The 15,653-nt window shown below is 59.3% G+C and overlaps 5 protein-coding genes across 5 annotated transcripts; 2 read left to right on the top strand and 3 right to left on the bottom strand.

The window, feature by feature from the left end:
• Nucleotides 1-175: 175 nt before the first annotated feature.
• On the bottom strand, nt 176-610 carry IUM83_01044 (Epidermal growth factor-like domain; the record flags this gene model as incomplete). Its single annotated transcript, XM_067924872.1, has 1 exon — nt 176-610. One exon carries the CDS (start codon nt 608-610, stop codon nt 176-178), a length of 435 nt encoding a protein of 144 aa, XP_067789172.1.
• A 541-nt stretch (nt 611-1,151) lies between these two features.
• On the bottom strand, nt 1,152-2,558 carry IUM83_01043 (Epidermal growth factor-like domain; the record flags this gene model as incomplete). Its single annotated transcript, XM_067924871.1, has 1 exon — nt 1,152-2,558. One exon carries the CDS (start codon nt 2,556-2,558, stop codon nt 1,152-1,154), a length of 1,407 nt encoding a protein of 468 aa, XP_067789250.1.
• Nucleotides 2,559-2,949: 391 nt separating this feature from the next.
• IUM83_01042 (Cell division control protein) lies at nt 2,950-5,202 on the top strand (the record flags this gene model as incomplete). Its single annotated transcript, XM_067924870.1, has 1 exon — nt 2,950-5,202. One exon carries the CDS (start codon nt 2,950-2,952, stop codon nt 5,200-5,202), a length of 2,253 nt encoding a protein of 750 aa, XP_067789171.1.
• Nucleotides 5,203-5,248: 46 nt separating this feature from the next.
• Nucleotides 5,249-6,825, top strand: IUM83_01041 (Cell division control protein; the record flags this gene model as incomplete). Its single annotated transcript, XM_067924869.1, has 3 exons — nt 5,249-5,665; nt 5,726-5,850; nt 5,988-6,825. The coding sequence occupies 3 exons, from the start codon at nt 5,249-5,251 to the stop codon at nt 6,823-6,825; spliced, it is 1,380 nt and encodes a 459-aa protein (XP_067788584.1).
• Nucleotides 6,826-7,379: 554 nt separating this feature from the next.
• IUM83_01040 (ankyrin-like protein) lies at nt 7,380-9,335 on the bottom strand (the record flags this gene model as incomplete). The annotated part of the gene is made up of 1 exon (XM_067924868.1): nt 7,380-9,335. The coding sequence occupies one exon, from the start codon at nt 9,333-9,335 to the stop codon at nt 7,380-7,382; it is 1,956 nt and encodes a 651-aa protein (XP_067789170.1).
• Nucleotides 9,336-15,653: the final 6,318 nt, after the last annotated feature.

The raw sequence follows: 15,653 nt of genomic DNA, 5'->3' as shown, positions 1-15,653 counted from the left end.
ATGCCAGTGAGTCTCGCGGCGCTTTTGCTACTACTGCTAGCGAGCTGCTTGCTGCCCTACTAATCTCAAATGTTTCCCTGAATCTAGCACACTTGATCGATTATCTCCATGCTCTCCGTCGTCTACCCAGGATCATTTCCGTGCGCCCGATACGACCGGACGCGGTATCCTGAGCCTACTCGTTGAAGTCGAACTCGTGCGAGTTGGCCCAGATGTCGTTGGTGATCGCCTTCACGTCCTCCTTCGGGACACCACCGTTCACTGCCCGCTTCGGAGACTGAGCCGACTCGGGCGGCGGTGACGCCAGCTTGGGACGCTTCGTTGGCGGCTCCGCGTAATTGTGATTCACGATAGCAGGATGCGTAGCAGCGATCTTGTCGAGCTCGTCCCGCTCTATCTCCTCTACAATCTCCTCCCACAGCCCTGTCGTCTTCAGATAAATCTCCAGGGCGGAAGTGCTTTCGAAGCGGTCTTCACCCGATACTGCTGTCTTCGGGTTGGCGCTTGGCTTGAAGTAGTCGTACTCAAATCGACCAGGTCGGTAATACCAACCACGGCCGATGAGCTTCTTCAGAACTGTACCAAACTTAACCTTGGGTAGTCTGGACATCCTCTCCTCAGCCTCAGCAGCCTCAGCAGCCCTGGCAGCCTCGACTTCAGCCTGGTATAAAGTTTGTGCAGGAGGAGGAGTAGCTGTCCTTTTGGGAGCGGCCTTCTTGACTTTCTTCGGCTTTGCCTTCGGCTTCGGGGCAGCGGGGCAGGCGCAGCTTGTCCTAGAACTGGAGCACTGTATGTCGCCAGGTTTCTCTTTCTTGCTGCTTGCTGCTCCAGTCGCTGGTGGTGTCGCTCCAACGCCTTTTCACGTTCTTCATTAACTACTTGATCGTGCTCTTCTCGGAGCTCATCCTCAATGCGCTGCCATGTGCCGCTCACCTTGAGGAAGTTCTCTAAACTCGCCTGGGACTGGAAGTAATTGATATCTTCATGCTTCGTCGCTTCCGTGTATGTTGGCGCAAAGTAGTCGTACTCAAACGTTCCGCACCTGTGGTGCCAGCCTTCATCTTGCAGCTTCGCATACACGATTCCGAAGGAGCATCGGAATTCGGGGAGTGAAGTTGAATTCATCCGCTTTGCTGACGTCCGATGCTGTGTCAGACACCCTTCTTCCTCTTCTTCTTCGTGGCTGGCTTCTTCGCACCAGCTTTACCTCCCTTCGCCTTCTTGGATGACAAGCTCTTTAGCTTTGACGCAGACGACGCAAGTTTGCGCTTCACGCTGGTGGTTGTCGAGCTGGGCGACGCACGCTGAGTAGGCGTTATGAACTTGGAGTTCATGCTTGAGTTCGAGGCAGTCCGCTTCACAGGCTTCACCGCGGGCGACGGGGTCTTGAACAAGGACGTCTTGACCTTCTTCGGAGCAGGCGCAGGTGTCGGCTGCACCACGCGTGGCGCAAAGGCGATGACCTGGTGTCCCTCCGCCGAGTCACCCAGCTCGATATCGCCGACCTCGACCGCCAGACATTTCAGCACGGCGCGCTTCTTGGTCTGGAAGATCGTCTCGTTCGGCAGGAAGCTCTCGAACTTCGTGTTAGGCTTGACGTACCACGTCTCGGGGCCGCACATCATGGTGAACCAGCCGAACTCCTTCTGGGCAATGGGCCAGAGCAGGTCCCAGAGCTCCTGGTCCTCGCTGTCCTCCTTCTTCTCACCGGCGATCTGGATGAACTTCCAGCACGCCTTGATCTTGGAGTCGAACACGTTGATGTTGGGCTTGAAGTTGAAGAACTGCACGCCCGGCATGGCGCAGAAGAGCGTGTTGTGGCCCTGGGCGATCTGCCAGCCGCCGGTCTCCACCAGCTTCGCCACCACGGGGAACACCCTCGTGAACTTGCCCTCCGCGCCCTTGGCTCGGAACTCCTCGGGCGTGTCGTCCTGTGCGTCCACTTCCTTCTCCTCCTTCTCCTCCTCCTTGCTCTCCTGCTTCTTCTCCTCCTCCACCAGTCTGTCCACCAGCGGCGTCGGCGCCACGGGAGGCCGCGGGGCCTTCACAGGCGACGCGCGGGCCTTGGCAGGCGAGCGAGCCTTGAGCGGGGACGCGCGCGGCTTGGCCGGCGAGCGGATCTTCACGGGCGACGAGCGCGTCTTAGCCGGCGTCGCACGAGGCTTCACAGGCGACGCACGGGCCTTGACGGGCGACGCACGAGGCTTCACGGGCGACGCACGGGCCTTGGCGGGCGACGCACGAGACTTGACGGGCGAGCGGGCGGCCGCCGCGGGGCTCATAGGCGGCTGCGGCACCGACACAGGCAGCGGCGCTTCCGGCTCTGGCTGCTTCGCCTCTTCGTCGGCGGGCGCCAGCAGCTGCGTGCAGGGGAAGTCCATGTCCTCGTCGGGCTCGTCCTCGGAGCTGCTGTCGCTGGAGCTGCCGCTGCTGCTGCTGCTCGGGTTGTCCTCTCGCTTCTCCTCCTGCGCCGCCTCAGCGCCGGCCTCCTCGTGCGCAAACGGCGGTGCTGCCGGCTCGGCGCGGAAGCCGCCGATCAGCAGGTCCAGCGCGTCCATGGCAGCTCAGAAGTGCGGGCTCTTGACGCGCTTGGCTCGGAGCCCTCGGACGTGTTTTCAGGCGGGACGTGCGCTACGGAATTGCTATTGTTAACGGGCACCCAGTCTTTCCGGGACGTCGTCTTCATACGAGCTGTCACTGTCCGTCCCTGAAACAACTGTGCGCTCGTCTTTCATTGGCCAAAACGTTTTGGCGCGAAAGCCGCGTATACTATACCTTGGATATTCAAACGCACATCCGGCCGCGTATACTCCGGTTTTCCCGCCAAAGGTTCAAAAGCTCCTGGCCGCCCTCGAGCCATTCCGCAATTACAAGGGCGAGCCCTCCGAGCCTCAAGCCTCGAGCCTCGAGCCTCGAGCCTAGCAGCTACAGCAGCTACCGATCGCCCCCATGGCGCCTTCCCACGACGCGCGCGCCGCGCTGTGCTGGGCCAAGCTGCGCAGCATGCCCGTCTGGTGGCCCGCCTGCGTGTACAAGAGCTACTCGGGCGCCGTGGCGCACACGCACGACGTGTGGGCGCTGCGCAACGCCAAGCCGGCGCTGGACGACGAGGACCGCGTGCTGTACTTCTTCGGCGTGGGCCCTCGCGCCTGCCACGTGGGCGCGGCCGGCTCGGCGCCCAACCTGCAGCTGTGCGTGGCGCACGAGGACGACCTGGCGCTGGCCGCCTGGGCCGCGGCCGACGACTTCCCCGCGCTCTGCGCGCAGCTCCAGGTGCCCGCGGACGTGGCCGCGCGTGCGCAGAGCAACGCCTGCTTCCGCCGCGCCTGCGACGAGGCCGAGACGTTCGCGCGCGACGTGCAGACGGACGAGCAGGCCGGCGAGCTGTTCGTGACGCTGCTGACCATGGCCAAGAAGGCCCACAGGACGGGCCGGGCCGAGGTGGCCCGCGAGCTCGTCGCGTCGCCCTCCACGACGCCCGTCAAGGCCCAGAAGCCCTCGCAGGAGGACAGGAGGAGGCGCGACGTGGCCAGGCTGCTCAAGACGCCCGAGATGACGGCCATGGTGGCCAAGTGCTGGCAGCAGATGCTCGAGGCGGGCTGGGAGACCATGACCCAGGGCGACGGCCAGGTGCTGTACAAGATGCCGGGCACCAGCTTCTTCGACTTCGTGCCCAACGTCAACCTCTTCGACTCGCTCGAGAAGGCCTGCGCGGGCTTCCTGACCGAGTGGGTCAAGGCGGCGGCCGACGAGGCCAACGGCAGCAAGGACTTCTCCGAGATGACCGAGTTCATCTGGCCCATGGCGGCCGCCAGCGGCTGGGAGAGCATGGCCACCACGACCGAGACCCTGTACAAGAAGAAGGACATGCCCTTCGACCAGTGGGTGCCCAACGTCACCATCTTCCGCTCCAAGGCCCAGGCTGTGGCCAAGTACCTGCAAGAGTGCGGCCTGATCAGCTCGGCTTCCGAGGGAGAAGACACAGCCGACACGGTGCAGGACGCCGATGTCGAGATGGAGGAACCCGAGCTGTCCGAGGCTGAGACGGAGGAGCCTCAACAGTCCGAGTCGGAGAGCGAAGAGCTGAGTCAAGTTGTCGACGAAGAGTCCGGCGAAGACGAGAGCGACGACGAGGAAGACAACCAGAGTGAGGAGGAAGTGGAGGTCCCCGTGAAGAAAGCACCTGCTAAGAAGAGTGCGCCTGCTAAGAAGAGTGCTCCTGCTAAAAAGCTCGCTGCTCCCTCCAGCAAGTCTGCACCGAAGCCGCAACCCTCGAAGGCTGTCACCAAGGCGCCTTCTAAGCAATCCAAACCGGTCGTAAAGCAGATGCAGACAAGCAAGCCGAAGCTGGTCATCCCTCCTTTCAAGATGGCCTTCGGCAAGATTGAGAATGAGCTGAAGAATCGCGGATGGTACTGGAAAAACGGGGGTCTTCAGTGGAACTACTACCAGCCGTACTGCAAGACAAAAGACGCAAAGTCTTTAAAGCCCAACGAGGACTACTTCCGAGGCCGCGAGGAACTCGAAGTGTACCTCGAAGAAAGTGGTCTGTACTCGCACATCCGCGTAAAGCTGGAGGAAGAGCACATTAGGTATTACATGGGCGATAGCGACAGTGAAGGTGAGGAAGACAGCGTCCGCAATACCCAACCGGCTAAGGCCAATGCTCGTTCGCGGCCCACCCCGAAGCCGCAGTCGAAGAAGTCCGCACCGAAGAAGGTTACAGCGAAGAAGGTGGAGCCGCCTCGTTCTAAGTCTGTGAGTCGGTTCCGCCGTGCTCGCTCCAAGTCGAAGGCTCGTGGTGCTTCGGGCCTGTCGTCTCAAACCACTCTCGCCGAGGTGAAGTTTGGCGAGATTTGGCGTGTTCTTTCGGAGGAGGACGGCTGGCACTACCGCTGGGGCAGTATCGAGTGTGACTACTTCAAACCCCACTGCGATACCATCAAGGATGGTGTGGCAGGAACGGACTACTTCCAGGGCAAGACCTTGCTGATCGAATATCTGCAGACCAGTGGCATCTGGGATAAGACGGCAGCTCGTGTGAGATCTCAGGCCGCCATGGACTCGAGCGACGAAGATTTGGACGACAGCGACGTTGACACAGCTACCCCTGTCCAAAAGCGAAAGCGCGAGGAGAAAACCCTGCCCGCGGCAAGGAAACAAGAAGTACAAAGACGCTTCGCTCTTCCGAACCCCGACTGAGAAGCGATCGACTAACGTGTACTACATCAGCTCTGATGATGAAGACATGGGTGACACCATTTCCCCCGATGCTGCTGGAGTCAAGGGAAAAGAGAATGTGAGCAATGGAAACGGGCGTCAGCCTCTACGCAACCTTGCCAACAGCTTCACGCCTTCGCCGAATGTTGCGAGGAAGGAGAAACCGGTCCAGCGTGTTGAACGCACCGACAATGACGTAACGATGGAGCCTGCAAAGGAGGACTCGCCACACTCGATGCTGTTGGGTGCGATTCAGAAGCTGACATCGGCTTACATCCCTGCCAACTTCCGTCACCGCGAGAAGGAGTTCGGTGAAATTCGTGCTTTCTTCCGTGATTGCTTCGAAGAGAAGGAGAAGACCAGTATGTACATCTCCGGCGCACCGGGGTGTGGCAAGACAGCGCTGCTGAAGTCTTCGGAAGCCGACATCAATGAGCTCTACCGGGTAAGCGTCGCATCACGTTCTTGACAAAGTCGTGTGAACTTACTCACTTTGTTTGTGTAGGAATGCTGCCCCGACCAAGCCGATAAAGAACTCGTCCGTGCCCACATCAACGCGATGGCTCTTGCCGACGCATCCACTCTCTTCACCAAGCTTGCCAAGACTTTCACGAAAAAAGTCCTTTTCAAGTGAAAACGAAGCTTTTTGAGGCCATTGAGCGGGCAACGAATCGCCAGCTCAAGAGCTCTCGGACTATGTACGCTGCTATTTGTTTTGATGCTAGCTAGATATTTGAGTGTGGTTATTGACGAAATGTGTTGAGCAGGATCCTGATCTTGGACGAGATTGATATTCTCTTGAAGAACAACGGCATCGAAAACGACCTGTGTCGGCTTTTCGAGCTGGCACACCGGGCTTCTCACAGTTTCATTCTTGTTGGCATTGCTAACCAAGTGGACTTCACAGAGCGGCACCTGCCGTTGCTCCAGCAGCGGTTGCCGGATTGCTCGCCGCGCGTTGTCATCTTTGAGCCATACAAGCACCAGACCATCGAGCAGATTCTGATTGATCGCCTCGGCGGATCGACGGAGGCGCCGAAGATGGTCAGCGTGCACGGCATCTCCTTCCTCGCTCGCAAAATCGCGTCGACCACCGGCGACATCAGACTCGCGGTGGACACGTGCCGTCGTGTTCTGCAGCACAAGCTAGAGCAAGCGGACAAGGAGAACTCCGAAAACCCGTTGGACGATAAGGAGTTGGCGCGCCCGCTGCCTCTCACCGACACGCTGCGTATCATCAAGCATGCCTTGGAGTCCAAGAGTGCGATGGCGATCCGGTCGCTGCCGCGCAACCTGCAGATGATTCTCTTCGCCTCAACTCGGCTGCTTATCGTGACGGCCAACCGGGCGGCCGCTAATGGAAGCGAGGCCACGCCGCTCCTCAGCGCGGACGAGCTGTACTCGTGCTACTGTGAGGTGAGCAAGGACGCGGGCGTCTTCAAGCCGCTGGCGGAGCGCGACTTCAGGACAGCGCTGGACACGCTAGGTGAAGAGGGCCTCATCGCGGAAGCGGAGCTGCGGAAGCAGCTCGTCAAGCTGCAGTTCAGCACCAGTGAGCTTCTGCAGAGCTTCCGCAAGGACCCGTTCTTCTCGCGGCTCGTATAAGCGCTCGGCGTCCGTGGTAGATGTCGTGGCGGCAGATACACAGCCACGTCCTCGCTGGGGTATTTACAAAGACCTGATGTTAAAGTTGCCTCGTAATATACTAAGCTTTGCTCGTTGAAGGTTCAATCCAACTTGTGAATCCCAACGCCTGTCCATGATTCAGCGGTACGAGTTGGAGACATGCAGATTCATGGATCCCTCCAGCTCGCATGAGCAGCGGCAGGATACAGTTCACATGACTCTACACTGCATCCGGATCCACATCGTTGTTCGTCATGGCTTCACTTCGATTGACGTTGATGGTGGTGGTGCCGAAGGTGAAGTTGACCACAATGCATTGTCGAGACGAGGGTAATAATCAAAATTGTGGTAAATTAGTGGATCTACATATCTAGTATCGATACACGGCCTTCTTCGTTGAGCGGCCTGCCGGGGAATAATATACTGCGGGTGGTTCCGGCTTGGTTGCTTGTTGCTTGGAAGCCTGATTCATAACTTGACGCACGCGGCTGCCCCTCACGCTGCGTTCGCGTGGGGGAAGATGCCCGTCTGCCTTAGTTGTTCAGCACGGAGCGCAGCCAGTGCTTGAGCGATGTGTGCGTGTTGGACTTGGCGATGAAAATGCGTTCGCTGCTCTTGCTGCTCTTCCGCTGCGAGCCGTTGCCGGACGATGACCACGAGCGGCTCCGCGAAATCTGCGCCGCCGAACCGGGCGAGTTCGACGACGACGACGCGAACGATTCACTGCCAGCGACCGCCATCTTCTGCTCCGATGTGCTCGACGTCAGCACGGGCTGCGTGCTCGCGTTGCGCGACAGCAGCAGCTTCACGGTCTGGAATTGGCTCATGCGGCTGGCCTTGAGAAGCGGCGACTCGTTGCCCACCGTCATGGCGTCCACGTTAGCTCCGTGGTCCAGCAGGCAGGCGGCCACCGCCGTGTTGCCACGCTGAGACGCGAGGTGAAGTGCCGTGCAGCGATCGTGGGTCACGTCGTCCACCGGCACCTTACCGACCTCGAGCAGCAGCTTCACGCAGGCCAGTTGGTTCTCCTGGGCCGCAATGTGCAGCGGCGTCTCGCCACTTGGGCCGACAGCCGTGCACTTGGCGCCCTTCTCCAATAGAGTCTGCACCACGACCTCTTGGCCGCGAGCACAGGCCAAGTAGAGCGGCGGGATGCCGCTGCCGTCCTGTGCACGCACGTCGGCGCCCATCTTGATCAGCAGTAGCACCGTCTTGGCACTGCCGTTCTTCACTGCCGCATGCAGCAGCGAACTCTGTGAGGTCTTGTCGCGCGCATCCAGCAGTAGTCGGGTCTCGTACGTCTTGGCCAGGCACTTCAACAGTCGGTAGTCGGGCAAGTTCACGGCGTCGAACGCGCACTTCACGACGCTCTGTCTGGAGGTGGCATTCTTGCCGTCGCCCAGCAGCACACGGATCAGCTCGGTGTGTTCGGCCGCCGCTGCTGAGCACGCCTTCTGCAGCGTGGAGCTAGATATCAACGGGACGTACGTGCGTTCATTCGCCTCTGCCCCCTTCTTGTGGAAAAGCTGGTGCACCGGGCTGGCCTTCTTCTTCGCGTCTGCGTTCGCGAAGCCTACCAACGTGCGGACCACATCCTCGTGGCCGCGACTAGCTGCCACCACCAGCGCTTCCTCGTCAATGCGCGCGCCGTACTGCATGAGCATCTCCAAGATGTCCGTCTTGCGGTTCTTGCAGGCGATGCCCAGACAAGTCCGCTGTCTCCGCTTGCGCGTCAGCATCGGGTCCACGCTGCGTCTCCTGTGGTTGCGGATGTGGCTCGACAGCGTCTGCTTTGCGCCGGGCGTGGCGCTGCCGGCTCCGTTCGGGTCCGCGTGGCGCTTGAGCAGCAGCTTGACAATGCGGGCGTCGCCCGTTTCGCAGGCCACTTCCAGCGGCGTGCGGCCGCACGCGCAGCTCGAGTTGACGAGCTTGATCAGGTCCGCGCCGAAGTAGAAGCTGAGCAGGTGCTTGAGCGCCTGCAGCTCCCGTCTCCTGCAGGCCGCGTGGATCGGGGACGGCATGTCCTTGACGTCGCCCGAGGGCTGCAGGCTCTGGCAGCTGCACTGGCCGCGGGGGCTGGCCGCGACGCCCTGCTCGAGCTCCTGCTCGGGCTCGGTCTGCAGGAACGAGACCTTCTTCTTCTTCTTGGCCTTGTCCTTGGTGACGTCGCTGCTCTCGCTGCTGGCCGCGCTGCGCTCGAGGCCCAGCGCGGCGGGCGGGAGGCTGGCCGACGTGGCCCGCGTGCGCAGGATGGAGCTCGGGCTCGCGTGGCGCGGCGGCGACTCGAGCGTCACGGGCTCGGGCGCCGTGCGGAAGGCCTGGCGCAGCTCGATGGTCTGGTGCTCGAAGTCCACGCAGTGGCGCTGGCGCGAGAGCTCGGCGCGCCGCGGGGCGTTGAGCACGCTGGCGGCCGACTCGAAGTCGCGCTTGGGCCGCAGCTTCGACTGCGCGGCCTCGAGGTCGTCGCAGGACACGAGCTGGAGCTGCATGAACTGACTATACTGCAAGTGACGGAGGAAGGAAGGAGCCGCTGCTGTATTGGGACACAGCACACGCAGACGAGAGCGTGCGACTCGGAGCTGCGGCCTGGGAAATTGCGAAGTGCGAAGCCGCTGAAGCTTACGCCAGCGCCGCACTGTTGTATCGGGCGGGAGGTCGGATTTTTTTTGGCGTTTGGTTTCAGTATGCGGTCTGGACTCGGCCGAGAACGCGCATGTGCGCAGAGAGTGCGGCCTGCAGGCGCTGAAGCTGAAGTGTGTTTGAAGGAGGGAGAGAGGCTCGACTCGCAGCTTGAAAGGCGGCTACGACACTCGTACTCGTACTCGAGCGCGCAGGTTGCCGCGACGGCGAGCCTCGAGGCACTATTAGCGTCCATTGTTACCAGCAGCAGCGCGTGTATCTTGGCGCTCGCGCAGTGCACAGCCCGGGCGCGGATCACCTTTATTTTGGAAAGGGGATCCGCCACGCTGACCACCGCGCACTGGGCTTCACTATGGCGCCCACGCCTGTCTACCGTGGCCAGTTGCCGCGTGAATCCGCCACCGCAACGGAGCGAGCGATCGCGGTGCCAGTCGATACGGCCACACGGCCCGCTGTGGCCATTATCGAGGCCGCCACCGCCAGCACAGCCGCTGCTAAGCTACTACAGTCGTCGATGCGGAGGGCTCGACTCGACTTGCAAGTTGCAGCGGCCTCGGTGCCGCATAGATAGGCTGGGCGGACTGGCGCCGGGGCTCGGGCCCCGCTGGCCTCACTGCAGAGAGCGCTGTTGATGTGGGCGTTTTAGGCCGGCCGGCTGTTGCTGCAGGGTATGTGCTGCTGAACTGCCCCAACTGGCAGTGCCAAGCAGGCTGCTCGGCAGTTTGCGTGCAAGTGGCCGAGCGGTGCCGGCCGGCGCGAAGTCGGAGAAAGCGGGAGGATAGGCTCTCCTCGTCCTCTTGTCGCTCCGCGCCGCGCTCTCGGTCACCGCAGTAGGCTGCAGGCAGGCTTGGGCTTGTCCGTCGTGCTCTCTCGCGAACACGAACGGGGATGCCGCGACTTCAAGCTGTCGACGAGCGGAGGATGGATGGCCTTCTTGGGCTCCGATATGCAGAAAACCTGCTGCCGCTGATTTTTTCAGGGGCGAACGGAAGGATGCCGCCGCGTAGGGAGGGGGATATGACTGCACCGCGCGTCGCGAGCGAGCGGTCCAGCGGGGCCGAGGACAGTCGCAGCAGCAACTGCGCAGTGCCGAGATGGAGCAAGCGCGGCGGCCGGTGGCGACATCGCCAATATCTGAAAGGATGACACCCCGAGCGCGGCCGGTTCAGCGTGTGTGCGTGCTGGGTAGCGGCAAAATATGCGAGGCGCAGATGCTAGGTGCGCTGCCAGCTACGCCGTCGAAGCGCGAGGGCTCTTGCAGCCGCGATAAATCATCCGCGACCGTGCCTGCCGCAGCCTGACGGGGACCCTCCTTGCCGACTTCCTCCTGACTCAAGACACCCGCTGTCCGGGGTGGCGGCCAGAGCGCAGCAGCGACGAAGCGCTCGTCGTTCCAGCTGGACCGGGACGCCGCTCCACTCTGCGGGTCATTGCCCGCACGGATGGTCATCTCGACCGTTGTTCGCTCGCTCGCTTAGACGCCGACAGGGTCGCGGCCGCGCTTCACGATTCGTGGAGCGGGCCTAATCTCGTTACGGTGAGGCTTCGCCAAGGCTGAAGCAGCCATCTCATGTCGGTCTTGCGCTCACGGGTTAGTCGAGCCGGCGCCCGTCTGATCTATCCACTGCCCCCGGGTCTTGTCGCGCCACTGCGTTCAGGGCTCGGTGCTCGATCGCGCTGGCCCGCACTCGCTACATCAGCGCTCGCCCCGACGGCAGACGCTCCACGTTGACGGACATGGCGGCCGTGATCGTGTCCCAGCTCAGACCAGCCTCGTACACACCCCGCAGGCTCTGCACTGCAGACTGCAGAGCGCTCGCTGGCGAGGCGGAGCCTGGCGAGCCGGTCACTGGCCGGAGCCGCCGGCGCCTGATCGGGCGCAGAGCGTGGCACCGGAGCCATTAGCTACCTGCACCGGGGCGCGGTGCAGAGGGGGTGTCGTATCGACAATCCAGCCCCGACCGCCATGTACGGCAGACTGCGTGGTCATCGCATCGCACTCGATCGGCGGGCCGACGCCGTGGGCATCGCATCGATGCGCTTGGAGACGTCGCTGGACGCGCTGTTGGTCAAGAATGGCTTGCGACGCCGCCCTGCAATAGAAACAGGATCCTGACTCTATTTTGGCATGAACCACTGAACTTATGTATTATTAATAATAGCCATGTGCTTCATAAGCCACTTCAACCAGGTCCAATGCACAAAAATGGGCAGCACCTACAGTACTGTAGTTTATTTAGCCTTTATTGGGCGCCGTCCAAAACCCATATAAAACCGTTTGATCAGTTTAAACGGTAATTTATTTAAATTACCGAAGCGTTAAATGCCCCCGGTTGCTGTTACACGACCTTTGGGTATGTCACTAGTTTAATCACGTTGCTGCTTAACCCTTTCGTCACGAGGGTCACGAAATTCGTGACCCTCTTACCTAAACTATACTATACAAGTTATAGTTATTTTCATGTAAAAGGGCGTAATAAGCGCCCTTTTAGTAAATCACTGTACTTAGGCAAATGGACGATGTCTGGAACAATCCTAACGGAGCTGTGATATAGACAGCCAGAGCGCTAATAGGGCGCACTCTGCACCCTTTTAGAAATTGACTGTACTTTCAGAGGCATTTTTTTATTGGATTGATTTTTTCATTATCGTGCGACTAGTAAAACTGTGTAGGTACCACGTACCAGCGTCGATATTTACGGGGTAAGATAAATATCTTCTTTTGTAGCTGGTTCCCGTAACTGCGCTCGTGCTTGACCCTTCGGTAACATCTTCGCAAAAACTCTCGAGTTCGAGTCGTCCGTCGTCGTTGCGCTTGCGGTCGGCGTCGCACCTGCCCAAAATTACGACGATCAGGCGTGCCTGCTGCGCCGCAACATCTCTGCTAGCTCACCGCACCTGGGTAAGTACAACTTGGAGAAGAGCAGTGAGAAATAAGAAGTTGCGGAGACGATATTGGCCAAGCCAAGCTGAAATTGGCGAGAGTGAGAAGGTTATCACGCGCGCGTTTGAGACAGCCCGGGCACTGATTCCTTTTATGGTTTTCATTGACGAATTCCAGTCACTCGTCTGCAATCGGTCGCCTCCAACCCAAGTACGACCTCACAACGTCAAACCTGTCGACTGAGCATCTGTAGCGTTAGCTTTTCCCAAGACCGCACCATGCCACTTTGGTAATGTCGTGTATTTCGGTCTGCCCAACGCCAGTGAGCGAGGCAAACTGGATTCCCAGCGCAATGAAACACCGTGGGTCAAGAGGCCGACTTTGCTAAGCCTGTGGAGGCGCTGATTCGGCGTCGTTGATCGCGTTGTACAAGTCTAATAATCGTAATCCTGGCCATGAACGGATACCACCCAGCTCCCCAGTGGACGAACAGGTGAGAAACCTTGACTGCACGTACAGTGGTGTACCGCGTATTCGACAGGACGGACCTTATATACACTGCCAGGTCCATTACCTTTGGTGGGGGAAACAAAGAGTGGACAAATCGCAATAAAACAAGACTGGACTTGTTGTACTGATTTAAAGGAACAAAATGAATAGAAATCGTGCTCTAGTAACGGGGTTACACGTACAAGTGGCTGCAAGCCACTTGTGAATTTAACAGATAGGTTATCTGTTAACAGTTTTGGATACTTCCTCACCTTGGTGTAAGACACACCAATGGATACATTGAAATGGACCACCACAATGAGTGGTCCACACATACCCAAAGATCCTATTGGTAGAAAGCAGCATCTTTCTACCAATCAGAGACATGCATATTAGCGGGGCTCTGACAGCCAGCCGCTGCCAACCCCTTTCATAGATGATAAACAGTTTTTAGCAGATTTTAGAGGAAGATCAATTTACAAACAATACAGTTCTCATTTTACCTAATCTAAGTCACTTGGAATCCTATCTTACTTAACTCATATTTGTGTATTCAAATATAATTAACCTAAGTAATTACTAAATACTTACGCTTCCTCGTACACGTTGCGCAACGTGTAAGCTAAAGTAGTGAGTCAAGTTAGACCCACTACACCTGGTAGCACTTTGTAGTCCGTCCAACGATCGACTGCTTGACGTTCGTACGCGGTGTACGAACGCGGAGCCGAGAACCACATGAGCACGGAGGTGCCCATGGAAACTCCAATACGCCTGCAACGCATGTTGCACGCGCAGACTGCCCCCACCTGTCTGACCCAGACTGGGAAGCCCTCCAACGACTGTCAACAGTCATTGGAGAAGCGGCGATAGCTACAATGCTGCGTACGCTATCGCCGACGGAGCAACATGGTGTTGCTCTGGGGTTCATCATGAAGGAGCAGCGTGACGCTGCTTCCTCAGTGACGGCGTCGTCAGGGACGATACCGCGTGCTCAACCATTAAAGTTGAGCGTAAGCAATTACGTGGGAAGAGAGGGCGAGCCTCTCCTCCGATGGCTTGTCGAACTCGACACAGCCATAGCGGCTCGACGCATCGTCGACCCGCTGTCGAAGTCCTGCCTTGGCGGACGCGCAAGGAGTTGGGTGTATGGACGCCGACTCTCCGATCCTACGTGCTTCAGCACGTACGAAGTGTTCAAAGTGGAGCTCAAACAAGCGTTTGAGCCCCCGCAAAACGAGTTCCGGTCGAGGGCGGAGTTCCTCGACCTTCAGCAGGGTAAGCATGACGTCCATGCTTACGCGCAGCGCGCACGATACTTGGTCTCAAATATCGTGACTAACCCGATTGACGAGGCGACCAAGGTCGTTTCACGTTCATGAAAGGACTTAGAGATGGGCCCGTGATGACCTATCTCTTCCGAGAGTACCCGAGTACTCTCGAAGCTGCGATCGCTCTTGCCATGCAAGAAGAGTTTAGCCTGCGGCAGGCTAAACTGCATGTGAACGTGCCGAGGCCGCAACCACGCCCGGTAGCGAGGACGGGAGGTCCGGAACCAATGGACCTCTCGAGCGCAACAACTGCTGGTTACCAGCAGCAGGGAGGTAACGTGCGATGCTTCCGTTGCGGAAGGATCGGTCACTTTGCACGGGAGTGCACAGCTCCCATGCCCCCTGGAGGTGGCCGTCGTGGCGATGCTAGGCATCACCGCGGACCAACAAAAAACGCGAGCATCCAGTAGGCGCGGGGCGCCCTACTGGTAATGCAGTCACGCGTGCCGACATCGGGCACGCGACACTGAGGACTGCAGCCCCCAGTGAGACTAACTCTCGCTGCAAGAAACAAGATGACAGGCCGAACCTAGTCATCTTGAAGGTTTACTCGAAGAGAGCGAGTGACTCTCTTCGACCTTTGGCGGATTCAGGCGCGTCGAACAACTTTGCTCGACTACGAAGCCTGCCGAGACTTGACTTCGAGGAGGTAGATACACCTCGAAGTCTTCTGGAGGTACGACTGGCAACAGGTGCCATCGTAAAGACCGAGAAGCGCGTCGTGAACGTGCGCTTCTCGTACAAAGAACGAGTGTTTGTCGAACACTTTATCGTCCTGGACCTGGACGATAAGTTCGACGTGGTAATGGGCATGCGGTGCAAGCCACGGCATGATCCGGTGATAGACTGGAAGAAGCGCACGCTCGTGCGCTTCGGACGCGACAGCGGAACAGAGAGCGATGGCCCTGTTACCGCAGCGCACGCACCAGCAGGTGCACGCGGCTCACCAGTCGAGACAGCGCTTAACGCTGCTGTCCCGGAGTGCCCAAGGAGTGCGCGAGGGCGCGCACAAGTGAAACCCGCGTCGGCAATGCTGCCGACGTCGGAAGAAAAAGATGTGTTGGTTCCGGGAACCAACACCCACGTTCAAGCGTGTAAGGGATAGTCCCTGACCCGAAGAGGTCAGGTCGACAACGACGCGTCGGCTCCGGGAGCCGACGCACCCTCGGTCATGAGGGGCTCCGCCAATGAATGGCGTCAAGGTGACGAAGGCGTGTCAACTCCGGGAGTTGACGCTGCAAACAGTGCGGACGGTTGCAAACGTACCGCACTGACGCAATTTGCATGCTGTCGTGCAGCCGGGCTGCACGACGAAGCGCCATGCGATCAAGCCGGGCTTGATATCGCGCGCCCGCATACAGGGTCTGCCGGCGAAGGGACACATTACCGTGCAGCCGGGCTGCACGAAGGAACATGCGGTCAAGCTGGGCTTGATACCGCGCGCCCGCGGACAGGGTCCGCCGGCG

Source organism: Phytophthora cinnamomi (assembly GCF_018691715.1).
Source record: "Phytophthora cinnamomi strain GKB4 chromosome Unknown Contig53, whole genome shotgun sequence".
Taxonomy (NCBI): domain Eukaryota; phylum Oomycota; class Peronosporomycetes; order Peronosporales; family Peronosporaceae; genus Phytophthora; species Phytophthora cinnamomi.
This window is presented reverse-complemented; position numbering and strand designations above follow the sequence as displayed.